Below are 16,672 nucleotides of genomic sequence, written 5' to 3'. Positions count from 1 at the left end.
AATTACTAATAATAATAAATTTTGTAATTAACATTCTACTAAACTATGCTCATTAATTCAATATCCGTATTCGTATAGGCAAATATATGCAGCATATTTTTAATCGTATTTTTACTACATGTTCTCTTTTGTGTTTTTAAAACATATGTATGTATAGGATGAATTAAACGATTTAATGTAACATTTAAATTTTTATTTATCCAATTGTTGCATATATTACAAATAAAGCATTTACTATCACACAGTAATAATGGGGAAGAGCTTATAATTATACTGTTTACATATTCGTGTATGTAGACCTTTGATTAGTAGTTATAACATTACTATGTTAGCACTTTGTTTAAACTTTCAAATGGAAATATTAAATATCAATGAACTGTGATAAAATTAATTATAATTTTATCATGATTGAATGTTTTGTACATGTGTTCCTTTTATTAGTTATTTCCCGTTTTTAGTACATTTTCCATCTGAATTTTAAGCAAGTACATTATGTGTAAAATGATCACTTAGGTAATAGAATGTATGTATCATGACTGGGAGAATATAATATTGGGATTAACGAATGTTCTGTATATGTACTGAAATGTATGTAATTTACTTTGCTTACTTCTATTATCTTAAATATCTTATATATTTGTTTTTTAAAAATTTTTTGTTAAAACAATTGCATATATACAATGTTGACAATGTATAGGTTTCTTTGAATATTATGACTAAACAACAAAATATTTACCTTAAAAATATAACCGAGTGTGAGACTGTGAATAATTATTTCTCTTAGTTTATAACGTATAACAGTAAAATATGTTCACAGCCGGTAGTATACATTAACTGCAATAAACTTAAGAATATAATAAGTAGTCCTTGCTTAATAAACGTTATATCATCTGGTATATAGTATTTTTTTTCTCGATAGCAAGGTTATTTTTCGAATAATGAATTCATTGTTTACACCTATGTAAAGGCATGGTTTGTTCTTCAGAATTGTAACGATTTATATTGCAAGATATACATTACAAAAATAATTAAAAAACATTAACAAAGTAGGACCATAAAGATCGTTGTTTCATATAAAAGGCATATGTTTGCCTTTCCTTGTATAAAATTATATTGTAACCAAGTAACCAAACATTTATAATACATTAATATATTAAAACAAATCATAATATGAAAAAGTAAAATACCTTTATGTACATAGGAATATCATTGGCATGAGGTACAATACCATGTACTATTCTATAGTTTTTTTTTTTTAATAATCCTTACTATATGTTACCTTCTTTTTTAAATAATGTTATAATAATAATAATACAATACATTCTACAATAGCATATACAATTCACCCAGAACAACAATTCTGTAGTGCTTTGCTATTTTTCATGAATTAGTATCAACAGAACATCTCTTTTTCTTTAATTTCTTGGAATTATTAAAAACAACAAAATTTTATATATTTTCTTAAACTAAGCATACAACACAAATCTTCCTTCATCAAATATCAAATATTTTTTCTTTAATTTTCTTTCTATTGAAAGTAATAATGCACACAATTTATCTATAATTATAGTACTTTATATTGCTTTTTTCTGAGCTAATATGAATATATGTGAACAAATATTACATTGTATCAATAAAATATGCACAAAGGGAATCTAAATGTTATAACTTCACAAACATTAGATTATACATTTTGAGGAAAGAAAACATAAAGAGAATATATTATATAAATTAAAGTACAACTTTATAAATGTAGATTAATGAAATAGTATGTAATTAACATTAAATAAATTATCCAAAGGTAAGGTTTAAAAATATATATCCTTCCTGTTATATGTATACAAGTTTTTGTGCATACTACATATACATACACAAAAATTTGTGCACACTTTTAAAAAATGATTGTGTTTAGCACTATAATATCTTATTCAAACGTGTGCCATTCCTTTTATGTATTCATTGTTTGTTAGAAAGTATCGAACAGATAATTTTGTTGCTTCGTATAAGAAATATAGTTTGATAATAACAAAATTTGTACATTTTTAATGCACAAAGTACATACATGCAATTACTTGTTGCATAATGTAATAATGTAACTAAATAAAGTTTAAGAAATAAAAAGTAGACAACTCCAAAATCATGAATAGTGTTGTTTAACATAAAATTAATGGAAATAAATACCTGTTTGTGCGAGCACTTGATTTATGCAAATCTGGAAAATATTGTTTGTTATGTACGGTGCTTCTAATTTTTATACATACTTTCTATAACAGTGTGATGAAGCAAATACTGTATCTACTATAAACGTCTCTTTACAAGTAATAACATATTTATGTTTTCACTATGACCATTGATATAATTATATTACTCCTAAGTGAAAGCAAATACTTTTCGATTTTATCTTGTAAAATTTTCAGCATAAATAAATTATGCAAGAAAAATGTTAATTTATGATTCAAAGTTTTAAAGTATAGAATAATAGTTTTCCCAACATACATGGTCATTACAATGATAAATCTATAACTAATTGTGTCAATATGGTGCTTATCGAGAAAATAAAATAATAATTTGAAACACAAAAATCTCTAAAAGAAAGTAATTTTTACAAATTGAAATTAATTAATCTTATTTTACTTTGATCTATTTATGTCTTGTACACTGATATTAAATAAGGATAAAAGTAAAAGCTGAAATAAGAAATCAGAAATCTAACAATATACTGTGTTTTAAACGTAATTTCATATACGTTATAACACAGAACGAGTATAACAGATATTTCTGCGGCCAGCGCTTACGAATTAATATCTTTAAATGGATGTATAGAATATCCTGACATTCTTTCCTTTTCTCAAATTTAACTTTAATGTTCAAGTCATTAATACCATTCGCAGGGAACTCCCATTCTTTGTTTCTTGGGAATTGACAATTACAACGCAAGTGGACAGACGAATCAGCACATTATTCTGTTACATACCTCTGTAGAATATATTCTTTATTATCGGTTCTTATTAAATTAATATTTTAAAAAGATCGAACTATATACCTAAAAGGTGATTGCATTATATTTGTAGTTTCGAAAGATTAATATTTTTAAACTAATTGATAAAAGTAGTTTTAAACATGAAACTTATAAATAAATTTGAAGTAAAAATATTGCGAAAGAATAAATTTTAATGTACAAAATAGAAATACAAGGTATTCTTCAGAGGTATCCAACATATATTAACTGCAAGTAAATAATTCACTTACAAATTAATGTATTGATTCGACTGGCCAGTTGCGTTGATTACGGTTCATTTTCTCAAACTATCTTTACTACTTGCTCGGCTAGTTGAAGCTGTGCTAGATTCTCCAGGACCACCAGCACCTCCTGTATCTCCATTGATACTAGATCCAACAAAAGATGTTGGTGTAACTGGAGCTGAACGTCTCCTCACTTTAGTCAAAGCTTTATCTAATCGTTGTATAAATATATCCACGTCTGATCTTTTCATACCCAAAGCTGCAGCAGCAGTTAAATATGGTACTGGATAATTACTGTTATGTGCTCCCCAACCTTAATAAAATTATAATAATATTAATTAAAATAGAATCTATCGATAATAAGATAACAAATTTTAATACATTGACAAAATATACTAGTCGCGTATTTAATACACACCTTCAAACTTATGTAAAACAACATGTTTGCATTCTGCAGTCGTTATTACTCTTATACCGCTAATATTGCGGAGGAATAGTATTGAACGTAGTGTGTTAACTTGTTGAAAACCATTATGATGATTTAAAAATTGAAGAGTCATTCCCATTGATATGGGATTTCCTTTAGTGTCTAGCAATCTTTCGTCGTACCGTGCCGCTAATTTTCCAAGTTCTTCTTTTAAACACGAATACATTTCTTTACGTTGTGTTATTAGTTGCTTGTAACCAGCCATTCCCAAACTTAGTAATGTTATCATTACATCCATAATTGAGCTAGCGCTTGCACGGCCTGGATACATTTTTGATATGCGATCTAAAAGATTTTTGTCAAACGAACCGATAATTGCACCGCCCACCGGCACTAAGAAGTTCTTATCTGTGCTTTGAACAAAAGCATCGACACGGCCTTTCCGTGATGCTTCTTGTATGAGGTGCATACATCTTGTACTCTGCAAGCTTTTAATAGTAGAATACCATATAGTATTCGTTTAAATGTAATAAATTTAAAACCAAATTTTTGTATATAAACTTACCCATATGCGTTGTTTACTAAATGGGGAATGTTATATTGAGTACACAATGCTGCAATAGAATCAATAGAATCACTTGCTCTAGGTGCAAAGCAACTAGTTGTTGTAAGCACGCAAGCAACGCTTTCACCTAAAGCTGCCATTTGTGATTCAAGTCTTTGCATGTCTGTCTTTACCTCGTCTCCAACTATTTTTGTTTCAATAACAATTGGTTCTAAACCAGCAGTAAATATTGACTTAAAGCTCGACTTTTGATCAATTCTAGACCATAGAACATATTTTGCTCGTGGTCTGTCTTGTTTAAATGTTAACATGCACAGTACCAAGCTCATGCCTGTAGCCATTGGAGATAAAAAACAACCTGCTATGCTCTTTACTCCTGCAATAAAAGATATCACAGAGTGTATCTTATATGCATAACTTATATGAAACAATTTGGAATTATTAATCTTACCCATATATCGAATAACTTCAAGTACCAGAGCATTTGTTAATTTATACATTAGGCTGCTTCCAGCAGCTTTAGGTTGTACTTCTTCTAAGTCACTCGATCTACCTATACCATGCCCCATTCGAAAATGTCGCCTTGCAACAATGTTTGATATAATTCTTGCTTCACGTTCTCCAACGCTACAGTTAGAAGGAAAATTATTGCTATCCATTTGTGATAGGTCTGAGAGAAATGCTTCTATCGTTGCATCATCCCATCCCTCTTCTGGCCATTTTTGCTGTTTTCAAAAAATTGGTAAATAACACTAATCATTAGCATATATCATAGTTAGATTGTTAAACAAAATCTTACATGTTCAATAAAATGCCTTATAAGATTTTCACGTGATTTTTTTGCATTTAAGCCTTGTTGCACATAGGTTGCTGGAATGAGCTTTTCTGCTAAACTGAATGCCTGATTATTCATCTTCTTTATTTACCCAATTCTTTCAAACGTTTAGACCATAAATCTTAGGAAGTTCGATGTTTTAGCACACCATTACTTTTGATAAGTAATGTAAGATTATTAGAATGATTATTAAATTACAAGCAACATTAATATTTAATGTACATTATATAACATAAAAGAAACTATATAAATTTATAACATTAACATTGTTTGGTGTTTAATATCGATTATCATGAGTATGTGATAAATATTTGTACATATGAGACAAAACTTAAAAGTAATATTAGATAGATTACAAATACATTTGCAAACATATACTTTAATGATAAAATATATCAGCTGTTAGACAATATTAATATTCTTGGAAATATAAGGTGCAACAAATCTAAAATATATTTGATAAAATAAAACACAAATGATTTGTATAAAACTGAAATTTATTAAAAAATTATACATAGATCTTTTGTTATAAGAAAACAAAACAATTATATACAAAAGATAATTATAACTTAACAGACTACAAATTGTGACTGTAAAATAATAAAATATTTAAAAACTAATTTATCGTATTAAAAAAATACAGTAAATAAGCGAATAACATCAATAATAAACCAACACTTTAACTCGTTTAAAAAGCGTAATAAAGTGGAACGAATTTAATACAGGAGTGATATGAAGGTTATGTGTGTTTGTATCGTTTAAATTTCGAAATATCAAAACAGTCTACGCGAAAAAAATAATAGAAAGCTATTGCGATCAGAGTCGTGGTCTAATTGGCGAACAAATAAACAGAGACTATTAATGTTAAAGTGACATAATTTCGTGGAGTGGCCCAAGTGACACAGTAAAAAATGGGTTGGGCTACGATGAAATTAAAATAGCGGTGCATTAATAATCATGCACTACCTGACGCATTCCAGAGACTCCAAGCCGTAATTGCATATGTTCTCGTTTAATAGAGCCGAGCTAAGATAGACACGGCTCGTGTCGCGATCATCCGGAATTGTCACCAGACACAGGTTGTTAGGTTATGTCGTGTCGAGGTCACCTAAATCGGATTAATTTTACGCAATACAGAGGATACAACGTAATTGTTTGGCCACGGGGGCCTCGGGACTGCGTTTCAATTGTCGTTGGTTACACGATGTGTACCGCGGACGCGTGGAGAATCGCGAAAATTATCAAGCACGGAATTTTACCTCGAATTATGGCGTTCAGGCGACAGCGGACGGACGGGTTACGCACGGCGCTACGAACGAATTCGTCCGCCGTCTTTACAGGTCAAAGTGATACGTGTGCAATTCACAACTCAACTAGCCGGCAGGTGCATCATTTACTGATAATTATCTTCTTCCTTCTTTGCATTGAAATCATCGATCATCACATGCTGATACGAAAAATGGACATATCAATAGTGCCGAATCAGCGATTTTTAAGTACGTTCATGTATCCTACAACACTATGCATTTTTAAGATTTACTGTATATATATAAAGTGGTATATATTGCTCAGAATTTTACATTGTCTATTTCTATATCCATTATTACTTTCCGCAAACGTTTGTTACCATTTTTATTTATTTATTTATTTTCATATTAAGAACATTTTATATGATAGAAATAATTTGTATTAACTGTGTAAGTATACAAATATTTATTATGTCATTTCTTTCGGAGAAAATTGTTGTATCGTGAAGCAGTTATTTAAACTGTTTTCATTTAACTTTCGCACTTTTTACGCGGCATTTTCATAATATTTTATAATTTATAACAATTTTACGACATATTCTAATTATTAATCATTTGAGAAAAATTTATTTAATTGTTATAATGCTGAAGAGTTCATGATCGTTTTATACTCGAATATTAATATTTTTCAACTTTCTGCTATTTATTATCCTTAACGTACAGTCTGTCGCATAAACATTACATAATCATATGTTGTCATTTATCTAAATAAAATGTTTTTTTCTCAATAGATTAAAAAGTAATCATTTTTTCTTTTATTGTATCATTCTTAGGTACCACCAAAATTCAGAAATGATGAAAAAATAGATGTAAGTAGCAGTTTGGATTGTACTTCAACTATCTATTATTAAACTACGTATTCCATAAACAATTGTGCTACTACTAATTGAAGTTAACATATAACATATGTTTTCGTCGTGACAGTTGCTGTTCATCGTACATAAGTTTAAAAAGTCTTAATTCGCGCGCGCAGTGAAAATTTTGACAACTTAAAGCAGTATAGGAACACTTCGATTTTCTGCATTGGTATACTTGCACGGAGGTCAACGCAATCAGTGAATTGACCTCAGTGTGCTTAAGGTTTGCATCGTGTGGTGGTGTTGAGTTAGTGCTCAAATGACAGGTGTGCAGTGCATCGGCATTTAACCTATACGAGAAAAGTATTCTAAATTGTATTGTTTATACTAATATAGAACGTTAAACACATTTTGAAGACTAGATCGCGTAGGTATATTTCCTTGTACTTCTGATAAATTTTGTTCGCGAATGAAAAGAATCTAATGGCCGTATAATTTTGTATAATTTTTGCTAATAAATTACAGATAATACTTTGCAACACTGTGTCTCGTAAGTATTGGTTTGTAATAAAACTGATAAAATTATGAACGAAGTCGAAATTTTCTGTGCACTTTCACGGATTTGTGTAAGATAGACGTCAGTGATAAGAGTAATCGATAAACAAAGTACATTAAAACTTATGCGGATAAACTTGGCATAGAAACGATTTATACACTAACATATTATTTTTCATGACAGTATTGCAAAGTGTTTACTGAGAAATATTAGTACTATTGCACGATAACGAAAATGGTTATTTCAAAATACGATTGTTAGCTTTACGCTTGATATTTGTGACTTACTCTTTACAGATTACTTTACTAGCACCTTTATTCGTCTTATTCGAACGCGAACATTTTTTCACACGAATGAAGATGAAATATTTTCTATCGAATTCTTAGTTTTTACGCTACATTTAATACAATAAATAGATAAGCGGGTATCGTAAGTTACGCAAGATTCTAATGGCAAAATTGAAGAAAATTTTACCATAAGAATCTTATGATTTTCATTGATCAAAAAGGATAATTTTTTTCTATATAAAAAAAAAGTGATCACCAATATTCTTGCAATTATTTTGTAATATTTAGCATGCAAATAAGAGTTTTTTTACGAGCAATGTTGAGAATTGAATAAAAAGTTTAATGTTTCGATAAATTGACGAGTTTGTTTTCAATTTTTGCAGATAAACATGGAATTAGAAAATTGTAATTCACACGGCGATCATGAAAATACCGCACCAAACACGCCACAACATGATAACGACCCTAGCGGAACTAAAAAATGGTACCGACAAGCTAGTCAAAGGTTAGTAATTATGTTTTTTTTGTAAATTATTTGCAATTGTCAAATTGTTGATACAAAAAGTATTACCTAAACAATACATTGTACATAGTTATCAATTTATTCTATACAAATTTTTTTAAGTACAGCACATAATTATTTTATAATCGATAATAATAATAATAATAATTATAATAATGAATTTTATACACAGAAATTTTTTGTGATTGTATTTCAGTATTATTTGTATATTATTTAAAATATTTAGTAGTTCTCATTTCTAGAGAAATTTTTGTAAGTCAAATATTGGAAATGAAATTATTGTACATTTAAGATGGTAAACATTCACTTGTTATCCAACTAATGGATACGTATAATTGTTACTATTGCTACTTGTTGTTGTAAATTACTCTTTTTCATGACTGCTGATATTGAATACTATTTTACTATTATTGTTATTATTCTTATTTCAGTTGTTAGTGTGTTATTGCTGCTATTTTTCGTTGCTATTTTATTATTATTGCAATAGCTATAATCGTATTATTATTGCATTATTAGAATACTATTACTGCTATTATCACTGGGGCTATTGATATTGCTATCACTATTATTGTAGAATTCCTTATTAACTAATGAAGTGGGCTGAATAACTGAACCTCTAATTATTTTTCGACTTGTCATGAAGCAACATGAATCACAAAGTGAATGGACGATTTTAATAATCATCGATAATGCGTATAAGATACGCTAAGTGTGATTTTATGATATTTATAAGATTGCCAAGGACGACAGTTTAAACAGCCTACGCACTGTCAAGAATCTGCTTGATCATAGCGCGCGAAAATAACTCGTTCAACTTAAATAATGTTTGTGCCGTGATCGCGAATACTTTAGGTTCGTGCGACTAAATTCAGAATTTACTTTTGATGCTGTTTTAATCTCGATCAATTTTGTCGTTTAATTGAAACTTCTGATGTACATAATATGTTTGTACCACCCATGGCGCGTTGGGACGCACATTGCGATAACATTAATGTCCTATGACTTATCGGGACATTTTGACGATAACAATGCACCTTCAGTTATGACGTATATTGATGATCATCAGCAATGAATCAGTGTTTAGACTTCTAAGAAATTCTATTTCATATTGTTTTACATCAGAAAATTCTCTGAATTTTCAACGTTCTGGTTGCTATCAACTACATTCATATACCTAGCGTGGTGCGTATCTGTGTACTTTTCCTTCCTCTCTATTATCGTTACACGAATGACCCCTGCAGCCTTCTTATCGTTGTTGCTATTCTGGCCATATTTTCGTTTTAGTTGTTTTCTCGTCGTACGGGGTCGAAAATTCTCATTCGACGACGGTCACTTTTGTCGTTCGCGCTGGTCAGTCAACGAAAGTGTAAATACTCACAATTCGCGATCGATACCAACAACGACATCGTGGTTGCTTCGTAATGAGCCGTGGAAGCGTGAACGTGCTGGTTACACAGCCAAGCAGGACTGGTAATTCTTCCTTATTTGTAAATACCTCCCTACTTGACAAAATTCCATGCGAGACAGCAGTGGAATGTATCGTTTTCGAACGAGTTCTATTTAACGTGTCGACTCATAAGTTATAAATCATCTTCAGAAATATCGTAAATAATCAATCTATACGCAAATATGAAATTAAGACTATAATTATAAACATTCATAAAAAAATTGGACAAAAATGAATTTTACGTGTCTGTTTTGATGTAGTTGAAATAGGAATTCATTAGTGTTCCGTGGTAAAAGTAATCGTCAGAGTTTAAACCAATAATGACTAATAAACCAATAATGACTAATAAACGGTTCTCACTTTAATATAACTTGTTATGGCCAATTATTTTCCTTTTATCTTCTAATTTAACATAATTTCGAAACTTTGTCTAAACGATTTTTAACTATCGGTTGATTACTCGATGATCTATCCCTTTCCGTATTCTTTAAGGTCATTGAAATCATGAACGTAGTAAATAAGTACGGAAATGGTGAGACATAATAAAAACAAAATGTAATTATCTAAATATACAGATAAGAATTTTATGTAGTAGCACATACAGTGTTTTTTATTTTAATATAATTTTTATTTTATTATCTTAATTTCATATTTGTAGATTTATGATTCTTCAGAGAATAACTCAACAAAGTATCAAGTACATACAATTAGTAGTCTGAATTCGGAAATATGTATTGATATATAAGTAATATAACAGAATTTATTCTACTTTGACAATTTCAATTGTCGAAATTCAACTTTTAACCCTTTCTGTCTCAATAATTCCATAATGGTATCACTATATAAACTTTCCAGTGATACCATTTGACATCATTAACGTTTCAAGATATGATAAATAGCGACATTTAAAAGTTTAAGTTATTTCTTGTCACACCGAGTTAGTAGTTGCGTCATTACAACAGTCGAAAATAAGATGTCAATGAAACGAGTTGACTTTACATGTATTGTAACATCCACTTAGTAAGCACACCCTGTACATGTATAATATTATATTTTTGCAAAAAGGATATCGAAATCTAATAGTATACAAAATTACAATTAGTTATGAAGATCTTGCATTCTTCTTGCGAGGACTAAATAAAAAATTCGAAACAGAAAGGGTTAACATTTTCCAAAATATCGTACAGTTTATTTGATTTTGCTTCCGAATATTGTTTGAAAGTTTTCAGAGTTGACTAGAAAAATTATTTCATAAAAAAACAATACGGCTTGCCACTTTGTTACGCGTTTCCTTTTCGTGTCCTTTTTGGCTAAGTAACCAGCGTATGAATGTTCTTGGAGCAGGGTGGAAAATCAGATTCGACGACTCGAACGTCTTCCATAAGGGGTCTATTCGTCGGTCGATGCTCAACTTTTGTTTAAATCCCGGAAACAGAATAAACAGAAACGATCGTAGCGAGCAAGACCTGGATAGCTACAATGAGGGCAGCGGCATGCGAACAGATAAGCGTGAATTAGGTCAGAGGTAAATCTTTGCATTTTCATTTTGAAATACAGAGACGATTTTTTATGGTTTCGTTTATTTATAAAATAATCACGCTGCTTTTCTAATCGACCACTTACCTTATCGTGTATATACAACGTGTCACTGTGGAATTTTACTAACACCAAAAATATAATTTATGCGAGACAAAGATGTAAGATGCATTCGGTTTACTACTCAATGTTTATTCCTTTTCGTTTCTTCTTCCGCTTATTGTTAGCATCGAAGGCCCCTGATAACGAGAACAAAAATAAATGTTGCCACGTAGCGGTATCTTCGCAAACGCAAGTGAAAATACTAAACACGTTGCAAAATACGGGATATCACAACCTACATACGCATGCATTTTATCTGAATAATACTTGTAAGACACGTTCACTAAGAAAATTTCAAAGATGATTGCTTGTAGGGTGTCGTAGATCCTTTCCTTTCAGTTGGATGAAAAAAGAAACGTCTTCCATTTCGCCGCTCGTCTGATTCTAGTCTAACCTAGATGCCGAGTTTAAAATTCCCTGTAGGATTGGAAACAAAGAAGCGCATAGTATAGAATGATTCTTTATAAATAATATTTATAGAATAAACAATTAATAAAATTGCATCCGTTATTCGTTGTTCGAATAAAGATTGGTTCGAACAACGCCCAACATCGTACTGTACTGCATTTTTTTGAAACGAAGTTGTAGCAATGGTTTCCACGACTGCTCGTTTACAAATTGTCGCATTCTTCGCGTCGACCAGTGTACTCGAACAATGGACTACCCAGTTCAGCTCGATCGAACCAGTTTCGCTCGTTCCGAGTCTCCTTTTCTTCTCTTTTCCCCGTCTTCGTTTCCACTTCCAATTACGGTACAACCTTCATTATTTGAACTAATAGGGAGACACAACTACCCGGTCGAGGAAATTTTACTTTTCTGAAATTAATAATCTTCTACGTGAGATCAAACAATAATAGCAACGAGAAAACTAATGTAAATGAACAATTGTTGATACTATTATAAAAATTTTGTAAGAAAAATATTGCCTAATATAATTATAGGGCTACAATTTGTACCTTCTCACTCGCGACTGTTCGTTTCGACTGCATGCAGTATATTGACGCTTTTTCGGTGGTTCCTTCCTTTCTTAGTTCTGACCTTTGTTTCCAACCAGGTTCGAAGTTTACAATCTTCAATGACTCAACAATGATAACAGCCCTGCATAGCGAAGTTGACAAAATCCATATACCCACGAAGGTATTTGACGGACAAAAGTAAGTACTTATAAAAGTATAAGTACATGTTTTGGATAATAGAACGTTCAAATAATAGATAGCTCGAATTATTGAATTGTTTCATATTGGATTGTTCTATATGTTGTTGGTGAATTGTTTCCTACGCTGGAAATTCTGCTGCGCTTGAAGTAATCTTTTGTTTCGATTGCTCGGTTAGGCGGAGCGCTCTCTTACTTCCAGCTACGTGCTGCTGGACACGTATGCAGTTATATTACGACGCGTTCCAGAAATAGTTCACCATCGTATTGGGCCCTGAATTTCGCGCGTAGATCGAAAAATTGAACGTGATGACGAGACAAAAGAACCATCTTGTTTTTGTAACATGATCCTCGTCTATCTTGTACACACAATGGAATCAATGTATTCATGAGAAAGTCTCGCGATCTTCTTTCCAAATTCCTAGTACTAATAAATGTTTTGTTCTCTATTCGTATAATGATTCATGGTTTATCATCGGGATTATTTTAACCAGTATGCTACCTATAATGAAACCCGTTTAATAATTTTTAACACGTTAATCGACAGATAAATTCATGAAATTTTCTTCGAAATGCACATTTTGTTTTTAGACAATTAAATACTACTTAATTTAAAATTTAGATAATAGTTATAATATCGATCTCATTTCTGGGAACAGTTATGAGAACCGAAAAAATGATATAACAGTTATGGATATATCGGTTTCGGTTACGGTTCTTCAGAACCGATACTACACCGGTTCTATAACTGTTATAGTGTTAGAATAACATTATTCGTTTGCTTAGTCTGTGAAAATCGTGCCAAACTCTGGGTAGACACAGCTAAATTGTGATGTGGATATATTAATGTCGCTTATCGATGCAACAAATGCATCAAGTTCTTCGTAAACGTGACGCATTTTGAGCAGTACGACGTAAATGGATATCGAACCTACTGTTGCCACGTCACAAATGGCTGATCTCTTGCCTGCACGGCCGTATAAAGTATAATGCTTCAATTGCAGAATCGTGTTTCTGGCTAATTCAGGAGATTGAAGTAAATATTAGAGAACGGAATATTGCGCAGCGTTGTTAAATTTCTTCCGTTGACTAAAACATAGGTTTCAGAATTACGGAATTATGATTCTGGACTGTTCAGAAGATGAGAACCAAATATTACATATGAAATCAATATTGTGTGCACTGAACACAGAATAGTATTACGAAATTTCGTATGATTTTTAAATAAAAATTTTAAAGTTGTTTAGTCAAAATGATGAACCGAATAATATTTGATAGTTGTATTTTCTAAATAAATAAATAAATGTTGGACTTAAAATGATATAAGAGAATTATACTTTAATGGTTGTTAAGCTTTGATGATCAATATATTAATAGAAAGAAACGTAAGTCGCATTAGATCTTCAAATACTACGATGATCCTCTAATTATTCTATACAAGAAAAAATACAATATATTTTAAACAAGTTAATCGTCGTTGCGTAAGAACCATGGGTGTAACTTATTTTTGGTCATTGGCAGGAAACCTTGGCAACACAATTTCGATATGCATTAATTATAACATCGCAATGATGGACACGTGTAAAATTATATTGATACTGTGTTGTGGCACTGCTTCGCTGCAGGTAGAAACTCGGGAAATTCGTAGGAGGGCAGAAAAGGAAAGGAGGGGGCGCGTTTCGTTCGGGCCTGTTAGTGGACTCATCAGTAAGGCTTTCTAGCAGGCCCTGCCTTAAACGACTGGGATATTGGGAAGTCGGTCGAGCGCTTGTGAGAGCGCGACTCCTCTGGTGGCGAGCATGGGAGACGACGTCACAATACTATAAGGCCGGTCGTTTCTCGAACAGAGCAAAAAGTGACAGGAAAATGGGCTTTTAGTTATGTTTAGAATTTAATTTTAGCTGCCACATCTAAGTAACAGGTCGCGTGGGCACATATGTTAGAATCACGATCTACACCGTGATTTTAATTTCATCCGTTTACCGTTCTTCTCCATAAAAATGATGATAGTAATAAAAATCCTTGTTAGATATTCTCGTCTTCGTTCCTTATCAACGTTACATTTGATGTTAGATAGAACAGGCAAATGCAATTCTTTATCTCGAACTCAGCTTTACTTTGAAAGTATTATTTTCCTAAATCCATCGATAGACGTTTCGAGAATCTCCTATGGAAATCCTAATCTTGGAAATGTGACTCAGCACACTGTGTTACAGCAATATCGTTGTCTGAAAAGTTTAAAACGTTGAAAAAAACAATCGGTGTTGCATGCACTGGAAAATATACCATCGATTAACGAGTAAAAACTTTCTTGACAGTTATTTTAAATGTTAAATACCTACTCTTGCACTACAAGAACTTGCCAAGAAGAAAGACAATGTATTCATTTATTATTATATAATACATATTGGCAATGCGCACGATACACAATCGCATATCATTTTTTTTTTATATCTCCTATTCTTTATATACATTCTCTATAACCGTAAAAGTAAACACTTTAAACAATATTAATTTTCCGTGTAAACAATAACTGCAATCTTAACCAAAAATATTTTGTTTTCGAGGTACTTGGAATTAAAGTATTCGAAAGAATGCCTTGTATATTGTTTTCACGTTCTTAAATATGTGTGTCACGATTAATTTTTCTGACATTTTTTATTATCAACGTAGATGTACGCTAAATTTTGCGAGAAACTGTACGTATACTCGTACAAAAGCGAGTGAATAGCCAGAGTGAAAGTGTAGACGATACTGCCTTTGCATGAACTCGTGTGTAGACGTGCATCCTGACGCGATGCTTGACCGACTTAACCGAAAGTCGATATCGCGAACCGCCGCGCGAAAGAGGCTCGTGTCAGCAATTAAAACGAAAGAGTCTGTGTTGGCTTAACAATTTTATGGCACCCGGAAATTGCCCCGCATAGTAACTTCGCGTAACTCCGATCGTTCAAGAGCCGGCATGTTCCATACGTTTTCTTGGCAATCAATACAGATAACGGCTGCGAGAAATTCGTTTGCCTCGTTTTCGTACGAAGGAGTATATTTGTTATTTACAGCATTTTTTCACTTGCGATAAATGGGCGCGACGTGTGACGTGTTGTCGTAAAACATTGGTCGACGAATAGTTTGAGATTTTCCATAGACCAATTATCATCGATTACGTAACACTAGACGATCGAAAGTTTCGATAAAATCTCTAGTTTGTATCGCATCGTATGGTCGAATTCAGCAAGTCTAATTTTAGATCGGTAACGAAGAAGTTCCCATACACAAACCCAGCACAAGGTGACGTGACTCTCACCCCTATGTCCATGAATATAGTGATCATCGTGTGTATGTTTTTTGTTCGACCGTTACGCGAGACCGAGTACAAAAAGAATGAAAGACATAGATATTTCGAACGCGTCGGGACGTAAGTGTGGGAATACATTCCGTAAAAACCGCTCGACGAACTACGTAAGCAATTATAAATCATTGCTCTTCATCGCGAGTTTGTGAATTGTTTGTTTTTTTTTTTTCTTCTATGTTTCGAGTGTAGTTATTAATGGTTTTCGATGTACAGTGGCGTATACTAATTTCTGTACAGTACAAAAATTAGCATAAAATATCCCTATTGGATAATTAAATTTTTCAAACGCTACTTACATTATTTATAATTCGAAATATATTTCAGTAAAAGCTTACATTATACGGTGAAATATGTACGAATGATGCAATTTCGGTGATCGTTTCACAGATGGATTGCATAAATCTCGTCCGTCACTCGTGAAATAAGATTTTTCCATTAACTAGTAATTGCGATAGTTACGAGTTCGTTGGCGCTATAAAACGTTCAAGTATTTCTACATCGTGTCGAAACATTTTACGTCCGAGTTTGTTTACGAAGTTATC

General features: G+C 31.8%; 2 protein-coding genes and 1 long non-coding RNA gene across 10 annotated transcripts in view; 1 reads left to right on the top strand and 2 right to left on the bottom strand.

The window, feature by feature from the left end:
- Window positions 1-171: 171 nt before the first annotated feature.
- Window positions 172-6,469, bottom strand: Secs (Sec synthetase). 2 transcript variants are annotated; one of them, XM_076775659.1, is made up of 7 exons: window positions 6,330-6,468; window positions 6,037-6,178; window positions 5,035-5,223; window positions 4,687-4,960; window positions 4,236-4,611; window positions 3,662-4,158; window positions 172-3,556 (listed from the first exon to the last, which is right to left on the bottom strand). In XM_076775659.1, exons 3-7 carry the CDS (start codon window positions 5,146-5,148, stop codon window positions 3,294-3,296), a joined length of 1,524 nt encoding a protein of 507 aa, XP_076631774.1. In that variant the 5' UTR covers window positions 5,149-5,223; window positions 6,037-6,178; window positions 6,330-6,468; the 3' UTR covers window positions 172-3,293. The 2 variants fall into 2 exon arrangements, with proteins under 2 accessions (XP_076631774.1, XP_076631775.1); XM_076775660.1 differs by lacking the exon at window positions 6,037-6,178 and having other exon boundaries at window positions 6,330-6,469.
- Window positions 6,161-16,672, top strand: part of Nt5b (5' nucleotidase B) — a 21,362-nt gene continuing 10,850 nt past the window's right edge. Inside the window, exons 1-3 of one of the 7 annotated variants that reach the window (XM_076775648.1) lie at window positions 6,161-6,454; window positions 7,151-7,186; window positions 8,401-8,522. In XM_076775648.1, the coding sequence (XP_076631763.1) occupies window positions 6,161-6,454; window positions 7,151-7,186; window positions 8,401-8,522 (452 nt within the window). Of the gene's footprint in view, window positions 6,567-7,150; window positions 7,187-7,442; window positions 7,606-8,400; window positions 8,523-9,848; window positions 10,011-11,331; window positions 11,513-16,672 lie in introns of those variants that run through there. The other 6 variants (XM_076775649.1, XM_076775653.1, XM_076775651.1 and 3 more) reach the window with 6 other exon arrangements.
- On the bottom strand, window positions 10,649-12,939 carry LOC143346944 (uncharacterized). The gene is made up of 3 exons (XR_013080530.1): window positions 12,582-12,939; window positions 11,611-12,441; window positions 10,649-11,461 (listed from the first exon to the last, which is right to left on the bottom strand). It is a non-coding gene; the product is annotated as an uncharacterized LOC143346944 (long non-coding RNA).

This window comes from Colletes latitarsis, chromosome 10, assembly GCF_051014445.1.
Source record: "Colletes latitarsis isolate SP2378_abdomen chromosome 10, iyColLati1, whole genome shotgun sequence".
NCBI lineage: Eukaryota > Metazoa > Arthropoda > Insecta > Hymenoptera > Colletidae > Colletes > Colletes latitarsis.
The sequence above is the reverse complement of the archived record's forward strand: the minus strand, read 5'-3'. Positions and strand labels throughout refer to the sequence as shown.

Excerpts from the sequence above, each read along its gene's own strand:
- Secs (XM_076775660.1), bottom strand. The coding sequence starts at position 5,148 with ATGAATAATCAGGCATTCAGTTTAGCAGAAAAGCTCATTCCAGCAACC. Across the intron at positions 4,961-5,034 it reads TAAGGCATTTTATTGAACAT|CAAAAATGGCCAGAAGAGGG; the intron begins GTAAGATTTTGT and ends TTTTGAAAACAG. Across the intron at positions 4,612-4,686 it reads TGAAGTTATTCGATATATGG|GAGTAAAGAGCATAGCAGGT; the intron begins GTAAGATTAATA and ends CTTTTATTGCAG.